This window comes from Arachis ipaensis, chromosome B6 (genome assembly GCF_059453495.1).
Source record: "Arachis ipaensis isolate K30076 ecotype BB chromosome B6, ASM5945349v1, whole genome shotgun sequence".
Taxonomy (NCBI): Eukaryota; Viridiplantae; Streptophyta; class Magnoliopsida; order Fabales; family Fabaceae; genus Arachis; species Arachis ipaensis.
In genome coordinates, this window is record NC_142441.1 from 128,461,082 (window position 1) to 128,487,062 (window position 25,981).

Consider the following 25,981-nt stretch of genomic DNA (forward strand, 5'->3'; position numbering starts at 1 on the left):
CAATCAAACAAGGAGTAGTTGTCAATCACAATCAATCCCCGGCAACGGCACCAAAAATTTGGTGTGGTATTTTTATAACCACACTTATTAACCGGCAAGTGCACCGGGTCATACCAAGTAATACCTTACGTGAGTAAGGGTCGATCCCACGAGGATTGATGGATTAAGCAACAATAGCGTTTGATAGGATTAGTTAGACAGACAGAAAATAGTGTTGAGATGCAATATAAAAGACATTAAACAATATCAAAAATATTGAAGAAAGGCAAGTAATTAAGATGGGAATAATATATAGAAAAGATAGTTAAGGTTTCAGAGTTATTTATTTTTCCGAATTAACTTTTCTTACTAACTAATTTAATTATGCAGGATTTAATTTATGGCAAATTGTATGTGACTAGACCCTAATTCCTTAGACCTTCCTAGTCTCCTCTAAAATTCATTAACTACCAATTCCTTGGTCAATTAATTTCAATTAGAGGGTGATAATCAATTTCTAGTTTATATGCCACAAAATCTCTAATTATCCAAGAGGTAAAAAGATTATATGTCACGTATCCTATTAAATTCAGATAATTAAAATTTAGGAGAAATAGTTTTCAAGCTGTTGTTCAGATAAAGAGCTTTTCCAAGTTTTACAAGAACTCAAATAAAAAGAGGGTCATACTTCCGTTCCACCCAAATTCATAAAATAAAGAGCGAAAACAATTCTTAAATTATAAATCCATACATAAATTAAAATAGTAAAAGCAATAAAATTAATCCATAGAAATAGACAGAGCTCCTAACCTTAACAGTGGAGGTTTAGTTACTCATGGAAAAGAGAAAATAAGGATTCAGGTCCAAATGTACCGTCCTCCAATCTGATGGCATCAGATCCCTTTTTATAACTAATCCTAATAAATTTAAAATCTAATATTTAAAATTAAACTTAAGATAATATCTTTTCCTAATTTAAGATTTGAATTTAAATTTGAATTAATTAACAGATCTTCAGTTGATGGATGAGGACCACTTGTTCTGCCCATTCTGCAGCTTCTAATCTGTGTTTTCTGGGCTGAAAATTGAGTTAAAACAGCCCAGAAATCGCCCCCAGCGTTTTTCTACATTTTCTGCACGTGGTGCATGTGACGCGTCCGCGTCGTCCACGCGTTCGTGTCATTTGTGCAGATTCCAGTCCACGCGATCGCGTCAGGCACGCGATCGCGTCATTGCGATTTCCTCCATTCCGCGCGGTCGCGTGAGCCATGCGTCCGCGTCGGTATTCGCTGGTCATCTCCTTGGCTTCTTCTCTTTTTCTGCAGAAACTCCATCAAATTCCGCCAAATGCTATCTAAAATAAACAGTATTGTACAAAATTCAAAATAGCATCCATAATGGCTAAAATATAATTAATTCTTAATTAAATTCAACAATTTAGATACAAATTCACTAGAAAAAGATAGACAAAATGCTCACGCATCAAAGAACAATAATAATAAATTTTATCTTTAGGCACAACTTGGAGTATTTTTCGATTGGCATCAAATTGAACTGATTGAATATGAAGCACTAGTATTAGGAGTCCTAAAATTGGAGCATAACCCTTAATAATTGAGTATCAATAGAAATGAAAAGCAGATAAGAAATATCTTCAAATTTTTCAATAAAGTCTTCTTGCCTTCTCATTTGAGACCATATTTGTTTAAGCACTATTAAATCATTTGACTCAAATTCACATTTTCATCAGGCGACAACTAGGGAGACCCTAAAAAATTAACAATAGGGACAAAATTATATAAAGTAAAATTTATGTATAGATATTTTATTTTAGTTTTTTTTTTCACAGTATATTCTAACACAATAAATCAAGAATTAATCTGTTGTGAATTTGAACTCCATTTAAAAATTTGTCATTGTCAATAAATTATTATATATACAAAGTAAAATTTAAATTTTTGACACTTACTTAAATAAACTAATAATATTCTAAGACATATTACAAATAACTCCTAATTAAATAGTATCATAAAGTTAATTATCACTATTTTTTTAGTTAATTTATTTATTTGATGATATCCTTGCAAAATTGGATAATGTATATGCAACATATGGGAAAACAAAATTAGCATTAAAGAAAATAATAACAAAAATCATTTAGTGAAATGTAAAGATTTGATTCTTAAAAAAAGGTTCTAAGATTGTACATATAATGTGAACGTGATGGCTTTAGACTCTTTATCAGATCTTTGAATTTTTCAAACACCAATACATTGGCTAATAGTAAAAATTTTATTCATGCATGAAAAAGATGATAAATTCGAGACAGAAATTTTTATGTGCTTATAAAAGTACCGAAGGTTTCACAAAACAACATTACTTAGCTTATTCTTTTATCTAACTTATGGGTATTGAGCTCGGATTTAGAGCTTGTGAGTACATGTGATGAAAAATAATGGAACAATTTATGTACAAATAATATAAATACAAATTAACATACAAGATATATATTTAAGGAAAAAAAGATCAATGAAAAAAAAAATTAATATAAGGCTTGACCTACAAAAAATGTCTTTAGTAGAGTAGTCAAATTGTCGCAACATTCTTATCCGGAACGGTGTAACTTGATGGCGATCTAGAGATGAGAAAGATATTCGTCACTTTTAAAGGAAATCGTATTATGAAATTTGAAGTCGCTATTAATCAAATTTTTCACAAAAAATGGAATGATTAACTAGATGTAAAAGAAAAAAAAATAAATAAAAAAAATAAAAAACTGTAATACCAGAGTTTAGATTTGGGGGTTGATTATGAATGAAAAAAGTACTAACACTCTATCTTATCCGTTCAAACGGTTATCTTTTACTTTATTATTATTTATGAATTTAATTTAATTAGTCTTTTTTTAAATATATATATTTTTATTTTTTTATTAACCGAAACTTTTTAACACCATTGGTGACAACTTAATTAATTATGTTTTTAATAATTTTTATGAAATTAAGTTTAATCATAGCTCGCTCATGATTAAATCTGAAATAAAATTCTTAAGAATATTAGATAGAATAATTTAACCAGTATCCTAATCTTCTTCTAATTTTTATCATTAGATAATTTGAAGAGTTATAAAATATATTATATTATGATAATATTATATTATTTTACAAAAATATTGATTAAATAATTATAAAAAAGTACAGAAGAAATAAACTAAAATTATAAAATAAATCATATTATAATCTTTGATATAACAGTTGATGGAGTGGTTATTTACATTTTTAAAGACACTTTTGATTTAGACAATATATAAATCACATTAATATCATAAAAATTTAAAGAAAACGATGAAATTTATATGTTAGATCTGAAAGAAAATTTAAAATAAAATGTAGCGAAAAAACTGCATACCAAGAATAATGTTAGTTTTACTGATTCTTTGAAATTCCTTCAACAATCTTCTTTGAGAATTTTTTTTATCTCTATTTGTTGAAATTTTAAAATAACTACTTCTTTTAAAATTTCTACCGACAATAATGATCTCTTTAGACTAACTTGTAATATCTATAAAAAAAATATTCCTACATCAATACAAACTAAAGAAGAAAATCTCAGCACTCGCACATGTTTTGGCAGTTATTTTCGATGACAGGTTGGGGATGAGCTGAGCATGATTTTGTTATTCAATATCTTCATGCTGCTAAAGATCTTTTCTCTTACTTTGATCTGCTGCCAACTTATTACTGGTGACTTTCATATTTTTTTTTTGGATATTAATATAAAAAATATTAAAATAAAATTATTTTTTTAATTTTTAATTTTATTTAAAAAAAAAAAGAAAATAATAACAACAACAATAACATGTAAATATCTAGACAAATTTAAATACCAACAATGAGCTTCTTGAATGAGGCTTCATTTGTTACCATCTAGTTTTGAGGGATACTCATATTCTTGTATTGTATTGTTGATCTTTAAGAATCCTTGCTCCACTTTTGAGTTTGTTGAATAACCCATCTACAAGGATCATCCACGTCTTTGTCGTTGTGGGCTCTGTAGATTCTGCAAAAAATTCGTAGAAGGTTGATATAACATTATTTATCTTAAATAAAAAAAATTATCATTCTGGGAGTATGTTTATCTCAATAACATTATATTTGGTGCTACTAATAGAAGTTTGTGCAAGCACTTTTTTGATATTATGCAAGTGATTAATATGAAAATTTATAAAAATATTTGGATAGTTATTTAGAAAGTGTATAAAAAAAATTGATATCTAAATTTTATTTTTTATTTTTTTAAAAATTATTTTTGGCCATGAGCAAAAGTTTTCAAAAGATATTACTTGACTCAAAAATACCAAATTTTAAAAATAACAAATATTTTAATTTTTAATCATATTCACAAAAAATTGTATCAAAATCCCATCTATAGAGTCTTTTTCTAAAATTATATATTTAACAATTAGTTATTTTATCATATTTTAAAATATTTTTTTAGAATATTTTTATTGTTAATAAATTCAAAAAATAATTTTTTTAGCGATTTGATCATTCAACAGAATTTTTGATGATTTATTTTTTAAAATATTTATTTTAAATATTATTCAAGAAAAGATATTTTATAGAAATTAAAATTATCCAAAAACTCCCTTCTCTATTATCTATGATTACTATTAACTAAGTACTTTTAAAATTATCTAAAGAATCCCTTCGTCTTTGATTCATATTATGGTCTTAAATAAATGATTAAATTTTTTTAATATTAAAGAGAGTAATTTTTTCATTCTTTTCTTGCATATTATCCTAAAATTATTTTTAAAAAAACATTGACGAAAAACAACAAAGATAAAGAAGAATTTTAAAAAATAAAAAATAACATTATTAATTTTTGTAGTGATAATAATTGTCATTATTGATTTATAAGTGGGCTCAGCAATAAAGGCCGCAGCATACAGGGCTCATTCTTCTCTATTTTAAAATTCTTCTCATACTCCGTCCAACATATAAAAAAAAAAAACCTGTCGCACGATCTCAAATTATTTTGTTTACTTCTTTCTCAGATCAAATAATCTAATCCCATCGCTGTTTTTCTTCGGTCCTCACTTTTCGCAGCGGCTCCACTCGTCTTCCACATCAGTCACAGCCAACTGCAGGTTCCAATTTTCTGTTTCATGTGTTCTTCGCTTTCGTCTTTGTGCTGGTTATCTTGATTTGTTTCCGTCCTAATGCGTCTTCCAACTTCAATTCTTTATGATTGTTATTCTTGTTATCATCATTGTTATTGTTGCTATTATTATCTGTTTTGGATATTGGTTGATCTTAAAGTTAGAACTTAGAAGTCAAAGGCTTTTGACATCACATCTTTTCTTTTGTGTCCAACCCCTACCCGTTGGAGTTCAGATTTCAGTGGGTAGAGAGGCTGGCCAATCTTTTTGACGGTTACATTCAAAATCTAAACATTTAGGTCGCAAAAGCCCATATATATATGTTTGCTTTCCGATCACTTGCGATTCGTGTGATAAGAAGATTTAATGTCAATCTTGTATTGCCTTAATAAGAAGATTTGGATGTTCTTTGATCCATCACTTGATTCGAGTTGATTTTTACTCAAATATTAATAGAAACTTGGAATTAATTATGCACAGAATTTATGATCTAATTTGGAGCAAATGTTCAACCTAGTCCCTAAATTTTTATGCTTGCATCAAGTTGGTTCCCAAATATTTTTTGAATCAATGTGGTACTGATATTTTCTCGGTGAATCATGTTCGTCCTGCGATTCATTAATGGAGTCCTTGCATGGATAGGTTTGTCATCAGGTGGTACTACAGTGGCTAGAAGATGACATAAGATGAGTTGGAAGAATAAGAATTTGTTTGTTTTACTGGGAAATAGTAGTTAATGTGGGGTGGGGTGTGAATTCATTTTTGTATTTGGTGTTTGAAGGGCAAATATGACGTTTTCGTGGGATTCACTCAACAACGAAACAATCTCGTCTTGCTTGAGTGCCACTTTGGCACTTAACAGTTCGCGATAGCATTCTGTTAATGGAAGTTTTCACAATGTCTAATTTGATTCATGGGAAAATATCGGTTACCAAGTTGATTCAAAAATAATTTCTAGGACCAGCTTGATATGAGCATTTACTCATTTAATGTGTGTATAGATGTTGAAGAGTTTTAATCCTTATTATGTAGCTCTGGTAATTTAGTTGCTGCTATGTGTATATTAACATTCTTAGATATGTGTTTAGTTTCTCACTGTTCGAGTATTTAAATATTAGTTAGGATGGTGTAGTTAGATACTTGAATTATTATCTGAATTTAACTTAAATAGTTATCTTTCTCCTCTCTTTTTTTCACACGACTAAACACCTATAAGTAGGTTGCACCGTGTATCATATTGATTCTCAAAAATTACAGATCCTCTTTTCTAAATCTCTTCCCTTAGTCTCTACCAATCACAAAATTAAATGATGATTATTTATTGCTAATTGGTTATACTTTATATAATGTTAGTTGCTTCTGTAGTGTTATTATGTGATTGCACTTTATGTGACTTTCATATTTCTGAAGTTGTAGTTTATCTTGAAATTGGAGACATAGTTTGAAGGGAAGCTTCCTTGCTAGCCCAGGTAAATTTGCTTCCTAATTCTTGCCTCTTTAATTTTATGGATATTCACTTTTACAACCAAATCAGTATGAGCTTTTTATGTTTGAACATCAAGACATCTGTGACAAGTCCCTGGTTGCTGTTTGTTTTTCTGCACAAATCACTTTCTTAATGCCATGATGTTTGCATTTTGTTAAACATGACAGACACTCAGACAGGAATGGGATGTCGATAACTTGATATAAATCGCTCTACATCCATCAGTTCTTTCACTTTGTTTTCTTCTTAAAGGATTTTTTCCCCTTTAAGATTTGTTAATTATACATTAAGCACATGGATTGCAAGTAGCCGAAGTCAAGTTCTGTGATGGTTATTTATTGTGTATTGTGGAAGGGAAGGACAATAGTTATTCACACATATTTGTGAAAATGAGTTTTATGTTAATAATGTGGAGATAATTGGTATTTTCATAATTTTATATTTATTATTTGTAAACATGTTGTATGGGTTAGAATGAATTAATATATATAGTATAAATTTAATTATAAAAATCATTTATCGTACCCTACACTATGATATATGATTTGGTCTCTATATATTAACAGGCTTTGGAAGCTTAAAACAACAGTTCAGACCAACATCCAGTTCTAATTCTATAATTTTCCCGTAAATTCTTCCTTCCATTCCATGGCAAATCCTTTCTCAGATTTCAAGTACTCAGATGGTCTAACTGTAGTGGGCATCTCCTTCTGCACAGCTATTGTTTGTGAGGCTATCTCATGGGTTCTGATCTACCGCACCAATTCATACAAGAACCTTCGCTCTTCAATCGACAAAGCCTCCAAGAAGCTTGAGACAATGAAGACAGAGAGCAACAAAATCAACATCAAGAAGTCTAAGACCAAAAAAATTGACCGTGTTGAGACAAGCCTGAAAGAATCCAGTCGTGACTTGTCTCTCTTCAAATTCAAGTCTGGGGGTGTGGTTGCGCTAGTTCTCTTTGTGGTCTTTGGTTTGCTAAATTCACTCTTTGAAGGCAAGGTAGTTGCCAAATTACCCTTTAAACCTTTTGGTCTTGTTATGAAGATGAGCCATCGAGGGTTACAGGGTAGTGACCCCACTGATTGTTCCATGGCATTTCTATACTTCTTATGTTCCATTAGCATCCGAACAAATTTGCAGAAGTTCTTGGGTTTTGCACCACCAAGGGGTGCAAGCGGCAGCCTCTTTCCCATGCCCGATCCGAAGACCAGTTGATCATGTTTTGCTATGTATTGTAAACCTTTATTCCCTTATTTTTAGGTTGAAGATAATCTGGAGCCGCATAACTGTAGCAATTTATGATTTATGACCGGGTTCTTAATGCAACCATCATTTCCGTTTTTATAACTGGTGCTGAAGGTCGTTAATTTCCAATTTCAGTTTTAAGATCATGATTTTCTTGTCAAGTTTTGATTTATATACAATAAACTGTACCCTTGGCTTTGCTACTATAGAAACGGATTTTCTTCTCTGTTTTAATTATTTTTTTTTTCCGAAAAATGTTCTCCCAAAATAAGGCCAATAATTTGTTTATAGAATCACCTAAGAGAGGGAAGAAAATAATAATTATCATGTGATTTCTGATGAATGTCATGTATGTCATTTAGTTATAAATTTTGCTTATGACTCTGATTTCCATTGAGTAGGTAACAAGCCTTTAATGGTTTCATAAGAACGTGGCTCCATTATTTGCTTGGCTCGAGCTCCTTTCACCTTAACACTTCCAGTGTTTCTTAATGGAGAATTTTCGTTTTTGAGATATTTTGATTTGAGGTCATCTTTAAGTGAATGGTTTTGATGAGCTGTGGTTAGATTCTCTTGTGAATGGTCTTTTCATTTTTTGGTCAGGAGAATAGGTTGGACAACTTTCAATACTAGGCATTATAGCATGATAACGACACAACAGTCACCCACACTATACACTCAGTCACCCAACACTAAATACTGGAACTTGGCCCCTGTGGGGATCGAGCAACTCTTGATCAGTGATGCTATGGGGATGTCTCTGCCCCGAAATGTTCCTGTTTTAGTGTAGGCTATTTGGTTTTTTAGGCCTATGGCACTTTTGTTTACCAAAAACCCCACTAAGGGTTTTCTTGTGAATGGTCTCGAGTAATGTCTAGGTTTAGTTAGTGTCTCCCATAATGCCAAAATTGTGTCTGATCCCTATTTTTTGGCGGACAGAGGATTGGAAAAAACACCTTTATATATTTTTGTATTTGGTTCTTTCTTTAAATAAATTTCTTTTTCTTTGTCTCTTTTCCGAAACAATGACTAAAGTGGTCTTCATGCATAGAAGCTGTGATGAAACACAGACCCTGAAATAATAACTATCTTTTGATGTAGCACAAATGTTAAAATTAGCCAGTCCACGTCTCACCCAAAAATCTAAGTAATTACAATCGAAAAAAATAAAGTAAATAAAAATCTGAGTAATTGCCAAACGTTATTTATGTATAACTCGACCCTACATAATGGCAATTTGATTTGAAAAATTGTCAAACAGACTCTTAAAATCATATCAAGGCTTGAGAAGGGCTGCATATAGATGCTGAATGCGGAATGGATTTTCTCTTCTTTTTTCATAACTCAAATGTGATTTTTATCATCAAATTTTAACCCTTAAGTCAGATTAACAGAAAATACACAAGAGAAAAAATTGCATTATGTAAAAAAAAAAAAAAAATTCATATTTGAGTATCACATGAAAATATCCACTCTGCATGCTGAATAATGAGTTGTGGTGGGATGGAGGTGGAGCCATGGAAGAGTTTGTAACCCTTTTTTGTTTTTTCTTTTTGGTAGTTTTTCCTTTTTCTTGGTGGTGGGATGGAGTACTTTTTCGGCGAATCAGGGTATTCACCTTCAATTAATCTTAGCTAGACGCTAGTTTGTAAGTGAAATAATTGGCTCGAAGTTTTAAACTTTTTTGTACCCAAGTCAACGGTTGAATTATGAGCACTTGGTGTGAGGAAAGATAAATGTCTTCTGCTCATCCACACACACTCTGAGTTGGAATGGAAAAATTAGTAGTGTTTTTCTTTCAAGATAATACTCAATTTAGCCCCTCAATTTATACGCAAACTTCAATTTAGTCCTTAAAATTTTAATTGTCTCTATTTAGTTTTCAAACTTTGCAAATGTGACTCACTTTAGCTTCTAGGCTAATTTTCGACGCACAAACATTAACGGAATGCTGATGTAGACAGTCAAATACCACGTTGGACTCTATAAAACGACGATTTTTTTGTTTTGGCACTCAAATAGTCCAAAAAAACATCATAAGTGGTATTTATTGAAACGTTTTTCTCCTAAAACAAGTAATCCGGCATCATTTTTGGACTATTTAAGCGCCAAAATCCAAACAACGTCGTTTTGTAAGTTCCAGTATGACATTTGATTGTCCATGTCAATGCTTCATTAACGTTTTTGTGCCGAAAATTGTCCCAGTGACTAATGTGAATTACGTTTGAAAAGTTTGGAGATTAAAAAAAGTCAATTGAAACTGTAGGGATTAAATTGAGGTTCGCATGTAAATTTAGGGACCAAATTGAATATTAACTCTTCTCTTTCTTTAAATATTTAACCTTTTTTTTCTTTTAAATTCCCTAACCTTATAAATTTGCCAATGCAACAAAAGGATATGTGATCAAAGCAGCCAGTAATATAGAGTAATTCTCCACATCCAAGCAATTTACATTCAAGTTCATTCAAGTGATTTGAGTTACGCGTTTCTTTTTCATGTTCTCTTCTCCCCTCCTCTTCTTCTTCTTATCCTCCTCCTTTTTTATTATTTTTCAATTTTGTTACCGTTGTCACCAACACCATCTCTTCCTCTTCCTCTTATTGGAATTTTGTCTCCTCCTTTCTTTTCATCTTTCTCCTCCATCATTGTTATCGTCATTGTCTTCTTCTAATACGTATCGTCGTTATCGTTATCATCGAATTCGAATTTATATAATGGATGATTTTCGATTCATTTGGTACTATACAATAGTTTTATTTTGAGCTAATTTTTGGTTCATTCGAGAAGCAAGTGTTTTTGAATTTGAATTTATATAATGAAAAATTTTCGGTTCATTTGGTATTCTACAATAGTTTTGTTTTGATAATATTTTCGGTTCATTCGAGACGCATGTTTTTTCTGAATTTGAATTTATATAATGGACCATTTTCAGTTCATTTGGTATTATACAATGATTTTATTTTGATAATATTTTCGGTTCATTCGATCACCACAGAGAATCAGAATCAATAAAGATGTTAGCAAAATGTTGGTGTTATTGGTGATGACGATAATGATGATGGAGGAGGAAGAAGAAAAGGACGGAGGAGATCAAAGAAATTCAAATAAAAAAGAAACAGGAGGAGGAGGAGAAGGAGGAGGAGGAGATGGATGTAGTAGTATGGTGGTGGTGACGATGACAATAATAAAAAAAAGATGAAGAAAAAGGAGGAGGAGGAGGAGGAGGAGGAGGAAAAAGAAGAAGAAGTCTCAGCATAAACTAAATAACTTAGATAAACTTAAATATAAAATTGTTTGAATGTGTAAAGGGGCTCAATAATATATGTTGGGAAAATAACGAGTAAAAGATGATAAAAATAAATTTTATTATGATTTTAAAATACGATTAAATCATTATCTTTAAAGATATATTCTTCTATCTAAAGTTACTATTAGATTGATAATAATATTTTGGCACATTATAATAAAACCTCTAAGAATTCTTTTGCCAAGCAATAATAAGAAATTTTATATTCCCTTTAACAAAAAAAATTTAGAATTCTCAATAATTAAACTGGCACACTTAATTAATAAAGTATATGTGTAAAGAATATGTACTAAAATTAAGTATTTTTTTTAGTATAAATTTTGAAAATTTTAACGAAATGTATAATTGATTAAATCAATATTCCATGCGTAGTACCAAAAAATTAGACACATAATTTATATTCTGAGTTTAAAAATTTATAATTTTAAATATTTATATAATAATATTCTGTTCATTTTGGTTTTATAAATATTTACAAGAATACAATTTTTAGAATTTTCTATTAAAATAATATAATTTTTATATTCATATATGTGAAATTTTTTAATAAATATTATTATCAATTTATTAAAATTTTAATTTATCCTTCTAATTTATTTATAGGAAATAAATTTTATATCTTATTACTCCATTTGTTGAATAATTTTTTAGTATCCATTAAACTTTAAAATTATTGGTCAGTGAAATGAGGTTGAGTTCCTATCATTTAATCATAATACATTTTAATTTGATTTTACCGATAGCCTCTTTGATTTTATTCCTTGACAAACATTGAGTCAAAAAATCCGCTAAATTTCTTTTATATTTGTTAATTGCTTTACAAACTCATGTTTCAAACTTGTGTGTCTAGAATTTTCATTATAAATCTTAGAGGTAATGACCAAATCAGTACCCGAAAGATTCAAACGCTGACATTTTAGTACCTCACTATTGTTATTGACAAAATGGTCCTTAAAAGGTTTTAAAATTTGACAAGCGTACCCACGAGTTCACCGGAGCACATTTCCGGCAAGCATAGTGCTGATGTGGCCACCGTGTTTTGATGACTTGGCAAACCACCCTCAAAGTTCCCTCCCCAATACACACTCCCTCCCCTTCCCTCTCCCTCCCTGTCGCAGCCCCCATCCCCAACGCACACTTCTCCCTAATCGCAGTCCCCGCCGCATCACAAGCCTCTCCCCAACGTACACTTTCCCTTCCTCCCTCAACACCACCATTCACAGCAACAACAACTTTAACATCAACAGCAACAACAACCTCCACCACTCTCTCTCTCCACCACTCCCCCTTCCCCAACGCACACTTCCCTCTTCCTCCCTCAACACCACCATTCACAGCAACAACAACCTCAACATCAACAGAGTTGTCCCAAATCATGAATTGTCCCAAATTTTTAGGTTAAATTATCATTCAAAAAGATTAATCACAATAAAACTCAGAAACAAATTCATATACAATAATCAAAATAAAATAAAATAAAATAAAATAAAATAAAATAAAACTTAATACAGACACCACCAAAGCAAGAATAGAAGAAGAACACCAACACCAGACACAGAGGGGGCAGGACACGATAGAGCCAAGATGAAACCCAGACAGAGGAGGCATGGTAATGACTGGGGGCTAGCAGCAAGCAGATACAAGCAGTGAAGGCGACAGCGGTGAAGGCGTGTAGACAACACAATGCTACGAAGGAGACACTGGCGGACGCAGAAGACCCGACGACGAGATGGCGACAGTGCGGTGTCGATGACACTGGCTCTGTAAGACTGAGAAGGTTGAGCTCTACTACTGTTTTGGGGGAGAGTGAGTTGAGAGTGTGAGACACTGTGTTGGGAAGGGAATTAGAATTCAAAGAGGCAAGGGAAGGGGATTAGGGTTTAGAAAGGGGGATTTTGGACTGAGGAGTGGGGAAGTGCGTTGGAGATGGGGAATTAGGGTTAGAGAGGGGGAGGAAAGAATTAGGGTTGGGGAGGGGGGAGAATGCATTCAGGAAGGGGAATGGGAGAGTGCGTTAGGGAGGGGGAAGGAGAAGGAGAAGAATTAGGGTTAGAGAGGGGGAGGGAAGGATTAGGGTTGGGGAGGGGGAAGAATGCATTCAGGAAGGGGAAGGGGGAGTGCGTTGGGGAGGGGGAAGGAGAAGGAGAAGAATTAGGGTTTGGGGAGGGTATTTGCCATGTCAACAAAACGCAGTGGCCATGTCAGCACTGTGCTTGCCGGAAATGTGCTCCGGTGAACTCATAGATACGCTTGTCAAATTTTAAAATCTTTTAAGGACCATTTTGTCAATAACAATAGTGAGGTACCAAAATGTCAGCGTTTGAATCTTTCGAGTACTGATTTGGTCATTACCTCTAAATCTTATTATATGGTAAAAGTATTGTTGATTTGTTATCACAAAAATTGAAATGATTCTCACTTGTTGTGGCCTTAATTTTATTTCATATAAGTATATAACAAATTTTTTAGTCATTCTGTGTCTTTACTTGAAGTTTATAAAGCTACAAACTCAGTCTTTATAATAGAATATGGAATACATATTTGTTTCTTTTAAGGCCAAACTTATTGTTCTACTTTCTATGGTGAAAATCCATCTTAAACTAGATTTATTATTATTAAGATTTGTAATCCAACTTACGTCGAAATATAACCTTCCAAAACTATGTGATATTCACTATAATGTAATCCCAAGTTTATGGTTTTGTTGAGATAATAAAAAACTTTGTTATAGCTTTTATTTGTTAGTTTCTAGGATTCTCTAGAAAATTTGATAGTTTACACATAACAAATACTATATTAAATCTGGTATAATGCATTGTATTGCATACATTAAATTTTATACAGCACTATTATATTCTAATTATGCTACAGCCTACAGGTCTTTCCATGTTCTCGTCTAATTTAAAATTAAGATCATAGGGTGTATGAGCTTCTTTAATTGTGAGATGATTAAATATTTTAATACCTTTTTTATTTAAAGCCAATTCATTATTAGAAATCTTTATGCCTAATATTGTATCAACTTCATTCAAATTCTTCATCTCTTGAAGTTAGATATGCATTCGTTACTCGAATATGGAATCAAACCTTAGATACTCCATAATTCTTAATAAATTTTAAATAAATATATCTCTTTGAACTATTATGTGAGAAATTACTTAATAACACTACTGATTAATCAAACTTATCATGCCATTATTTAAGCGCTTGTTTTAAGTCACAGAACGACTCAACTAATTTACAAACTTTTTTTTTATTTTCATATGGCACATAACATTCTGGTTGATCCATATAAATTTATTCATTTAGAACATTTGTCTTAACATTCATTTAATGTATGTGAAGTTTGTAAATGGATGCTAATGTTATAAGTGTCTTAATAGAGGTCATTCTTATCACAAGAAGTAATTCATTATTGCTGATAGCACTAGGTCTTAGATCGGACTCTCCACCACTTTGAAAAATTGAGGGGGTAACAAATATCAATATTCTCTACAAACTCAAATCCAAGCAACCACAAGTTCAGAGCAATAAATTTCAGATATCATAGATCTTTCGAAGGTGGAGGACATGCAATCATAATTGCATCAGAGGAGCTCCACAAATCTATTTCACTTTCATTCCAATATGAATATAAACTCTTCAATCTAGATTGAAATGCATTCAAATCAATATCATATATACTTTTTGCTACACTGGCCTTTCCACCGAGAGGTTGTGCACTTCTATTGTGATGTTCTCCCATAGTTTGCTACCACTCTTTGAATGAGTAATTATGAGAAGACTTCAATTCAGTGAATAATTAATGTTCACCTTTTCATTCTTTGTGCATTTGGGGTGTGTGAAAGGTAAAATCTCTCAATCTTCAATTTGGGAATTCAAAAGCTCGAATTAGTAGCGGTGAAAACGAGAACAATTTTGCAATTAGAGTTTCAAAATTTTAATGCATAAGTTGTATACACACATGGTTTTGTGGATATGCAATGCGCTTTAGAGGGAAATGGAGCATTGTGCTAACAAAAACAAAAAGATTAAGGAATACATAGATGACAATGATGATCTCTTTCAGGTTAGAATTGAGAAAGTATGGTTCATCTATTAATGATGATTATTGTCATCACAAACACAAAACACATTTTTCTTCAAACGAAAATGACGTCATTTTTCTGAGTGTGTAGGGGCTTAATGGTCCCAACGAATAGGCAGCTATCTGCGTAGGATGTGTACAGGCCATGTCACACCTTAAACATTACACCTCAACTTTTTTTTGTCAACTTTAACAGTGAGAGCTACAGAAGGGCCTAATTGTCTAATGAAAAAGGTGGACAGAAACCAATTTGTCATTTTTCAAATGTTAAGGGGTGGCTTGCCTATTTTCAAAAAGAACAGGCGTTGAAAACGGTATTTACTCTTTAAAAAAATCCAAAATTTGATGAGACCCAAACATAAATCTCTTATTATCTTCTGAACTTACTCATTCTTTCTATCCTCGCCTCTTTTTCTCTGATAAACATCTCAGTTTTTTTCCTCCCACCATCTCTTCTTCTTTTAATCAGTTTTTCTTTCGTTTCTCTCTCTCTCTCACACACACACACACACACACACACACACACACACATTTTCTTCTTCTAATAGTTTTCTTACTCTCACATCATATTTTGTTCTTATGATTTGCTTGAGTATTGAGTCCGAAAAATGGAGGACCAACACAGATGCGATTAACATTGATGAACGACCGAGATGGACAATGGAGAATGACAAGGAGATGAACGCGACTCTGGCAAAAGGATACAATGCCGAAAAAAGCAGGTCTAGATAGTAGAAAACCAATAGAAGAGGTGCAGATAAAGAGAAGAGAACAAAAAAGATAGATATGTGTTTTTGTTTTATTTTTTCAAAAATTGTTTGGGTACCAGATCAATCAATTCATGGGTTCCCGACCAATTTTTTCAATTCAACTCCAGTTATCAATTTGGGCAGTTTATCCATCTGACTGAATCGAGCTAACTACTAGACTACAATTTTTTCGATTTGACCAGGTAGTTCGATTCAGTTTTCAGAACCATGATTACAACTTGGAGATGGTCTCCTCCATATAAAACGAGGCTTTGACTTTGTTGTGTAGTTGTCTCTTGTTTTTGTGTGGTGAGTTATTCGACTTTCCTTATTAGGATTTGTTTGGATAGAGGTTAAAAAATAAAAATAGATGAGTTAATACTTAAATTAATCTCTGAAATTTATTTCTAGCATTAAATTGATTCATAAAATTTTAATTGTCTCAATTTGGATTCTGAATTTTCACTGAATGGATCAGGTGAGTCTCTCGATTAATTAAGGGTTACCCATGAAGGGGACTGACAAAGGGAGAAAACAAATAGACGGATAAATTTGAATAGTACAATTTACTTTGCAACATTTTATCTTATTGAATATAGGGATTTTTCTTTTGTAAGACGCATGGTGATGTTTTACTAGTCACAATTACGTATATGCTTTGTTCTTTTTGTAAAACTCCATAATTCTGTTGCAAATCTTGATAAGTTTGAGAAGGTCCCAAGTTCAACAAAACAATCATCCACGTAGCATGTAAAATAACCATCCAGCTACATAGAGAACTGAACATCCCGCATTTGTTACCTGTTTATACGTAAACCGAATCTAATAAAATAACCATCCAATTACTAATTAAAACAACCATCTCCACACCTAATGAATTGAGCATTTAGTATATTTAACATGTGATTACTTAAATAACCATCCACATATGAATAAAAATAACCATTTGCCAACATAGTGAAATGAACATCTGGAATATTCGTCATTGACCACAACTTATAACACTTTTGGGTTAAACTTCTCCTTAATCACATATTCATGATATTAACGGCATATGTTTTATAATTGAAAAAATTTACACTTTGTGATATATTTACATTATGGAATATGACATAATTAAGTAGGATTTAGCAATGTAATAACATGTCTATTATAATTTAATCACTTATATCTAACTGCAACAACTCCAAGCATACTTGAATTCAGTGAATGGTAAACTAAATCTAATTCAACAATATGACCACATTCTGTCTCATTAGTTTCTAGCTCAGTCATGTCCGTCACTTCTATGACCTGCAATCGAACATAAACAAAAAAAACCAACCAAAGGAATTAAGTGACATATGGTACTATGACATAAATATCAGCAATATAAACCACCAAAAAAATGACTAACTTAAACCGGATTAAGCGTGTTAGTAAAATTTTAGTTTATAATAGGCACCATGCTCACAATATTTTTTAACAAAGTCTTCTAATCAGGCAAAAAGTAAGCAACCAGAGTGAAGTAAAAGTAACTGACTAGTCCACTAACGTGATTATGGAATTTGAACTAAATATTGGACAGGACATGAATTCAAAGCAGACATATTCCATTTAAGGATATGAAATGAAAAACAGTGTGTAATCAAAAGCAAGCTTAATAATGGAGAATGCAATTGTTATCTTCACATTGGCTAAATAGTATTCTGCCATTTGTCAAGGGATGCAATGAATGTAGCATTGACAAACAAACTTTGTCATGGATGCATATTACAATAGCTCCATAACTCCATGAATTGGGAATGAAGCAAAAGCTGTCACAGTATTTGGTTATCACTGGAAGCAATGAGACTATAATTGACAAAGTCACCTGTGCTATGTTGGACAATTGGAGCCTGTCTTCATGGTGTATGAATTGAAATGTTTACACTAGTGCAATCAAAAGGACTATCAATTAATTGAGAATTGAACCAAAAAGTGGTCCTTAAAATTCTCTTTTATGGAAAAAAATCTCTTTTTAAGTTGAATTAAGAAAGTTTTGATTATTATTCTTTGGGAAAAAAAATCCAAAAAATCGAAATAATATTTAATTACTACCTCATTGGAGCATTTTAGAAATGGAAAATACTCCTCATATATCTAAGAAATAAACTTGAGAAACCAAGAAGAAGTGAAAATGAGGAAGCATACCTTGTTGTTGCTTTAATGCGTTCTTCCAATGTTGGATTTGGAGGAAGCTTAGATTTGTAAACAGGAAATGTTAAAACCACACCAGGATGATGAGACCCTAAAAGCCTAAAAGAGCTTGTCAGAACGGCTTTCCCAGTGGCCCTGGCCCTTAAAATATTCTCTCTATCCTCCTAAATCATGCAAATAAATTGCAATTAAAAGAAGAAAAAGGAAAAAATAACATGTGCACTACAAAACTAAGGTTGTTAATTACCTTCCCAGACATCATATCAAGAGATTCAAGGTAGGAAAGGGTTTTCTGGGCAAAGATCACCGGTGCATCACCGGTCCATCCGTTTTATGTCAAATAAAAATTGACTATTTGAGTCTGGAGCTCAACTTGAGGACCATATATACATTTTCTTTACTTAATCGAATCTTTGAAAGGTCTAAGAGACTGAGTTTAGTTGCTTAAAAATAAGACACGCATAAAACAGCACCTAATTCAAACAAGCTAATAATATAGTAAAACCAACTAACAGTCACTAGAATGGAAACCAACCATCCATATACATAGTAAAGTAACCATCCGCTTTGTACGGTATCTCATCATGTTCACATTGAATTACCATCAAAGACAAAAGCAATCATATATCTAATATTAAGTCAACATGTTTACATTGAATGATAATCAAACACAAAAGCAAACTTATTATTAATTTATTGACTATTCGAGTCTGAAGCTTGACCTGAGGACCATGTATACATTTTCTTTACTTAATCAAATCTTTAAAATGTCTCAAAGACCGAGCTAAGTTGCTTAAGAACAAGACACGCATCATACAGTACCTGATTCAAACAAGCTAACAATATAGTAAAACCAAATAACAGTCACTAGAATGTAAACCAACCATCTGGATACATGATAAAGTAAACAACCCAACAACATAACCCAAATAGCAATCTTTACAATGAAAATCAACCATCCGGATACATAGTAAAGTAACCATTTGTTTCATGACAAATAAGGATTGAATACATTGAAATTGCAACCATGGTGTTCCCGCGCTAAGATAAAATCAAATTCAAACATCAATAACAACAACTTGTTCAACACATTCCAATACATTGAAATTACAACCATGGTGTTCTTCACTATGAAGAATCAAACAACTCAACAAGATTCATTGCATGTACAACTAGTTGCAAGTGAAACAGTTATCATCACATTAAAAAATTAATCAACTAACCTATGGTAGCTGGTCGATGACGGAAGATGGTGGGTGCCGTAGTAGCAATGAGGGTGACATGTTCAGTGGTCACGGCTTCAACGGGCTGAGATGCTACTGCGGCGGACACAGGATGCAAGCCCCAGTATGGGTACTGGTCCTGAAGAGAGCCAGAACCCAGGCTCGAGTGACGCGCCACTCAATCGACGAAGGAGGTCTCCGGCGGTGCCACAAAAGAATCACGATGGGAAGCAGGCGCCGACGGAACTGGTTGCTGCCGGCGACGGAAGAAGTGCGGATGCGAGGGAGAGGGGTGCACTTGCGGTCGTAGCTGATGGAGGTTCAGCTGTCTTTAGCGCCACTGCGGTAGAATGCTCAGAGGAGGACGTGCCAGGGGTGGGGGGAGGGTTGCCATCGGTAGAGGTAGAAGGAATTGGGGAAAACCTGATTTCAATTAGTGATTGGATGGTTAAAATTTGAATGGGATTTTTGAAATTAGGCTAAAATGTGGGTTGTTTTTTTTTTTAATTTATATTGGGCTAAATAACCAACCTATTGTACACATTGTAAAGATTCCTCATTGTCTCTTTAGCGGAGTTCTTTGTTTAATTGTATTTGTACAAAAGTTGTTAATGTTGAGATTTGTCACTATAAGAAATTCACTGAAATCTATCGAATTTATTATCGAATTTACTGTCAAACTTTGAGTGGGACGTTACTGTCGGAATTTCATAGGGATTGGCACAAAATTTGTTTGGCCAAAAAATTGCTGTTAGATTCAGTATTCTATCCCAAATTCTGATAGTAATTTTTGGTGTGAATTTGGATTTTATTGGCTCCAATATTACCGTCGAATTTACCGATGAAAAATCTAACGATAAAGTCAATAAATAAAACGTGTCATTTTGATAAATGTTAGCTCGTTACTATTGGATTTTTTCGTGGATAATTCTGACCGAAAAATTGGGAAAATTTTGAAATGCTCTCTCCTTCTCCCTCACTTCTACATTTCCCTCTCTCTTCTCCTCTTCTCTCTCTTTCTCTCTCCTTCATTGAAGGTAGCTGTTGCTAGCCTCCTCTGTCACTAAACTGCTCGTTTGTCATCGCCAGTGTGTAGAATGTCATCGCTCTGCTGTGGAAGTATTGGAGCACAACTCAGCCGTATCTCCACTCACTGCAACCACTATGTTGTTGCCATTAGAGGTCCCCACTGTGCTGCCATTGGTGGCACAAATTCCCACACTTCGTACAACTGAACCAGCAAGTGCACTGGGTAGTCCAAGTAATACCTAAGCGAGTCAGGGTCGATCCCACGAGGATTGTGATTTGAAGCAAGCTATGGTTATCTTGTAGATCTTAGTCAGGCAAATAGAAGAGGTAGGTTTATTGTTTTAAACGCATAAAAGAAAATAAAGAGAACTTAACTAGGTTGAGATGTTTATAATGATAAGAAGATGGTTAAGACTTGGAGATGCTTTGTTCTTCTGGATAACTCTGGTTTTACTGTCTTCTTCAACTGTGAATGATTTCTTCTATGGCAGGCTGTATGTGGTTGCTAATGCTCCTCCAGATCTAAACACTAGGGTTAGTGTGGATCCATTCTGATTGATGGTGAAGCTCCTGCAGTCCATTCTCCTTAATGATCCTACTCAAAACGCCACAGACAAGGTTGAATCTTCCGGATCAAAGAATGGTGTGCCTTTGGGTTCTAGCCTCTACCACAAAGACTCTAATCTCCCCATACCTCGGCTGAACTGATGTTTCGAGAAGTCCCCAACGAAGTCCTGGATTAGCCGTCTAAGAGATGTATAATCAAGCTAGTCATTCATCATTGTCCGATGAAAGACGCACTCTGAACCCATGTAGAATGAGATAACCTTGTTCCATTTCAACGCATTCATAATGATGAAGAACGAAGATGCATCTTAGAATCGAGAATCAAACACCAATTGAAAAGAAACAGTAATACTTTTATTGATCCATAAAACTCAGCAGAGCTCCTCCCCTCAACCTAGGAGGTTTAGAAACTCATACTGATAGAGAATACAATGTAAAATTCGAAATATGCTGGTAATACCTTTCTAGCTATGATCTTCTCCCTTAAATACTAAACTAATGACTAAGGATTACATAAAAAGGGTAAAACAGTCTTTTAGTGCTAAAATCCACTTTCGGGGCCTACTTGGTTAGTGTTTAGGCTGAGCTTTGATGAGATCCACGTGCTAAGAGGCCTCTAGGGCATTGAACGCTGGCTAGGAGGTCCTTTATAGGCGTTGGACGCTGTTCTCTTCTCCTTTGGGCGCTGAACGCCAGAATAGGGCAGGAGGCTGGCGTTGGACGCCAGTTTTGAGCCTTCAATTCTAAAGCAAAGTATGGATTATTATATATTGCTGGAAGGCTCTGAATGTTAGATTTTCATATCCGTTGAGAACGCTCCATTTGGACTTCTCTAGGTCCAGAAAAACTCTTTTGAGTGCAAGGAGGTCAGATCCGGACATCATCTGCAGTGCTTTCTCTGCCTCTGAATCAGATTTTTACTCCAGCTCCTCAATTTCAGCTAGAAAATACTTGAATTGCATAAAAACACAAAAACTCAAAGTAGAATCCAAAAATTTGAATTTTTTGCTAAAACCTATGAAAACTTAATAAAACTTAAATAAAACATACTAAAAACTATATCCAAATGATGTCAAAAAGCGTATAAAATACCGCTCATCAGAATACCAAACTTAAACTGTTACTTATCCCCAAGAAACCAAAAACAAAGTAGGATAAAAAGAAGAATAAGATACAGTAAATCTCAGAATTTTCAATGAAGCTCAGTTTCAATTAGATAAGCGGGACTTAGTAGCTTTTTGCTTCTGAATAGTTTTGGCATCTCACTATCCATTGAAACTTAGAAGTGTTGGTCTCTTTAGGAACTTAGAATCCAGATGATATTATTGAGTCTCCTAGTTTAGTTCTTTTTTATTCTTGAACACAGCTTTTAGAGTCTTGGCCGTGACCCTAAGCACTTTGTTTTCTAGTATTACCACCGGATACATAAATGCCACAAACAGTTAACTGGATGAACCTTTTCGGATTGTGACTCAGCTTTGCTAGAATCCCCAGGTAGAGGTGTTCAGAGTTCTTAAGCACACTCTGTTTGATTTAGATCACGACTTTAACTACTCAGTCTCAAGTTTTTCACTTAACACATTCACACCACAAGCATATAGTTAGGGAAACTTTTTTATTTGAAGTGCTTAGGCCAAGATTTTACTCCTTTTAGGCCCTCCTAACCATTGATGCTCAAAGCCTTGGATCCTTTTACCCATGCCTTTTGGTTTAAAGGGTTATTGGCTTTTTGCTCTTACCTTTTAGTTTAAAGAGCTATTGGCTTTTTCTGCTTTTTATTTTTCTTTTTTTTCTCTTTTTTTTCGCATTCAAAATTTTTTTTATTTTTATTGCATCTTGCTTTTTGCTGCTTTTTCTTGCTTCAAGAATCAATTTTTGGATTTTTCAGATTACCAATAATACTTCACTTTTATCATCATTCTTTCAAGAGCCAACATTCTTAATTTCAACTTCAAATATGCATTGTTTATTCATGCATTCGGAAAACAAAAGCAATGCCATCACATCAAGATAATTGAACTATTCTTATTACATAACTTGAAATTTATGTATCTCTCAATTCTTTTCAAATAAAATTTTCTTTTAAGTAATGGTGAGAGACATATGGAACATTTTATCACTTTAAGACATAGATAGAAATGATCATGCAATAAGAACAAGAGAACAGACAGATAACAGAAAAATAACAAAAGAAAAAGGGGATTAAGAGAACGAATCCACCTTTAATGGTGGCGGCTAGTACTCCTCCTTGAGGATCCAATGTAGTGCTTGATCTCTTCAATTTCACTCATTTGTCTCTGTTGTTCTTCCTTCATAGCCCTTTGATCTTCTCTAATTTCATTGAGGATGGTTGAATGCTCTTGATGCTCCACCCTCAACTGATTCATGTTAGAGCTTAATTCTCCTATAGAGGTATGCCATTGATCCCAATAGCTTTGAAGAGGAAAATACATCCCTTGAGGTATCTCAGGGATCTCATGTTGAGGTGGCTACACAGGCTCATGTGCATGCTCTCTAGTTTGCTTCATCCTCTTCTTAGTGATGGGCTTATCCTCCTCAATGAAGATGTCTCCTTCTATGACAATTCCAGCTGAATTGCATGGGTGACATATGAGGTGAGGGAATGCCAACCTTGCTTTGGTGGAGGGCCTCTCAGCTATCTTGTACAGTTCTTGAGGAATCGCCTCATGTACTTCCACCTCACTCCTAATCATGATGCAATAAATCATGATGGCTCTGTCAATGATCACTTCTGACCGATTGCTAGTAGGGATGATAGAGTGTTGGATGGATTCCAACCATCCTCTAGCTACAGGCTTGAGGTCAAGCCTTCTAAGTTGAGTAGGCTTGCCTTGGGAATCCCTTTTTCACTGTGCTCCTTCCACACAGATGTCTGAGAGCACTTGATCCAGTCTCTGACCAAAGTTGACCCTCCTAGTGTAAGGATGTGAGTCTCCTTGCATCAGAGGCAAGTTGAATGCCAACCTTACACTTTCTGGGCTAAAATATAAGATTCTCCCTTGGACCATGATGCTCCAATTCTTGGGATTTAGGTTCACACTAATATCATGGTTCTTCGTGACCCATGCATTAGCATAGAACTCTTGCACCATTAAGATCCCAACCTCTTAGATGGGATTGGTTAGGACTTCCCAACCTCTTTTTCGGATCTCTCTTCAGATTTTTGGATACTCATTCTTCTTGAGCCTGAAAGGGACCTTAGGGCTCACCTTCTTCTTTGCCACTACTTCATAGAACTGGTCTTGGTGGGATTTGGTGATGAATCTCTCCATCTTCTAAGATTCAGAGGTGGTGACTATGGCCTTTCCTTTCCTCTTTCTAGAGGGTTCTCCAACCTTGGGTGCCATAAGTGGTAATGAAAAGTAAAAAGCAACGTTTTTCCCACACCAAACTTAAAAGTTTTGCTCATCCTCGAGCAAAAATAAAGAAAAGAGAAGAATGGAGTAGAAGAAGAAGAAAATAGAAGAAGAAGGAGGGGGAAGGCAATTCGGCCAAGGGAGTTTTAGGATGTGTATAAAAGGTGTGTGTATGAAGGGTTAGAATGAGGGGTATTTATAGGAGTGGGCTAGGGTTGGTTTCGGTCATGGGTGGGATAAATGGGAGGAAAATTTAATTTTGAAGTGGGTGGGGGTTATGATGGTTTGAGAAAGTGATATGAATGTGATTGGGTTAGGATTTATAGGGAAGAGTGTATGGAAAAGTGTGAAAAAGAAGAGGGAAGAAGTGGGATAGGTAAAGATGCTGTGGGACCCACTGGTCCTAAGAGGCTAGGGGGATTCCCTGCCCTCTGTATTTGGGGTGTTGAACGCCCAGCCAATGCTCCTTGGATGGCGTTCAACGCCAGCAAGTTTGCCAGTTTGGGCGTTGAACGCCCAGCCAGTGCTCCCTGGCTAGCGTTCAACGCCAGTAAGACACTCCATCCCGAGTGGTCTGTTTTCATTGCTGAACCTTTCTGTCTCTGTTATGAATGCTGCACATGATCATGAACCTAAATAAATAACTTAAAGAAAAACAAAATTAAGGAATTAAAAGAAATAGGAATAATTAATTAGGGATGGGTTGCCTCCCGACAAGCGCTCCTTTAACGTCACTAGCTTGACGATTAGCTCCTTACGGAGATGGATATGGGCTCAAAATTTTGCCCCTTACAGTGAACTTTCTTCCTGTCTTCTCATGAATGAGCTCCACATGCTCTAGAGATAGGACACAACTCACTGTATGTGGTATGACTGGCTTCTTGGTGAAGATGACTCTCATGCCAAGTGAAAGTCCTTCAGTGGGGACTTTTTTGTCCTTCCAGCCTTTAGGTACTTTCTTCTTAGTACCTTTGTTCTCAGTGCTTGTTAATGGCTGTCCAACACTAAACTTAGAATTGATGTTTGGGGGGCGTAGTACAGCTCTTTACTGAAAGAGATGATTGGAATACTAAGTGTTGTACAGTTATCTCTCCTTTTTCAGAGGGAGAGTTAGGGTGAGGCATCTTGAACAAGATGTGATCCTTCCCTAGTTGCAAAATCAGTTATCCCTTTGCTATATCAATGATAGCATTGGCAGTGGCTACGAAAGGTCTTCCAATGATGATGGATTCATCCTCATCTTCCCCAGTATCTAAGATAATGAAGTTTGCAGGGATGTAAAGGTCTTCAACCTTGACCAATACATCCTCTACTGAGTCATATACTTTCTTTATTGATTTGTCTGCCATCTCTAGTGAGATATTTGCAGCTTGTACCTCAAAGATTCCCAGCTTCTCCATTACAGAGAGTGGCATGAGGTTTATATTTGACCCTAGGTCACACAGAGCCTTCTCAAAGGTCATGGTGCCTATGGTGCAAGGGATTAGGAAGCGTCGGGGATCCAGGAGCTTCTGAGGTAGCTTCAGCTGAACCAAAGTATTGAGTTCTTTGGAAAGCACTGAAGGTTCTTTCTCCAATGGCTTTGT

General features: G+C 34.2%; 1 protein-coding gene across 2 annotated transcripts; it reads left to right on the forward strand.

Annotated features, from left to right (window-relative positions):
* Nucleotides 1-4,995: 4,995 nt before the first annotated feature.
* LOC107604920 (uncharacterized) lies at nt 4,996-8,083 on the forward strand. 2 transcript variants are annotated; one of them, XM_016306638.3, is made up of 3 exons: nt 4,996-5,131; nt 6,554-6,612; nt 7,196-8,083. In XM_016306638.3, the coding sequence occupies exon 3, from the start codon at nt 7,278-7,280 to the stop codon at nt 7,845-7,847; it is 570 nt and encodes a 189-aa protein (XP_016162124.1). In that variant the 5' UTR covers nt 4,996-5,131; nt 6,554-6,612; nt 7,196-7,277; the 3' UTR covers nt 7,848-8,083. The 2 variants fall into 2 exon arrangements, with proteins under 2 accessions (XP_016162124.1, XP_088347831.1); XM_088491705.1 differs by having other exon boundaries at nt 5,013-5,131; nt 6,560-6,612.
* Nucleotides 8,084-25,981: the final 17,898 nt, after the last annotated feature.

What these genes read in the sequence shown, in the direction of transcription:
- LOC107604920 (XM_016306638.3), top strand. Translation starts at nt 7,278, where the DNA reads ATGGCAAATCCTTTCTCAGATTTCAAGTACTCAGATGGTCTAACTGTA.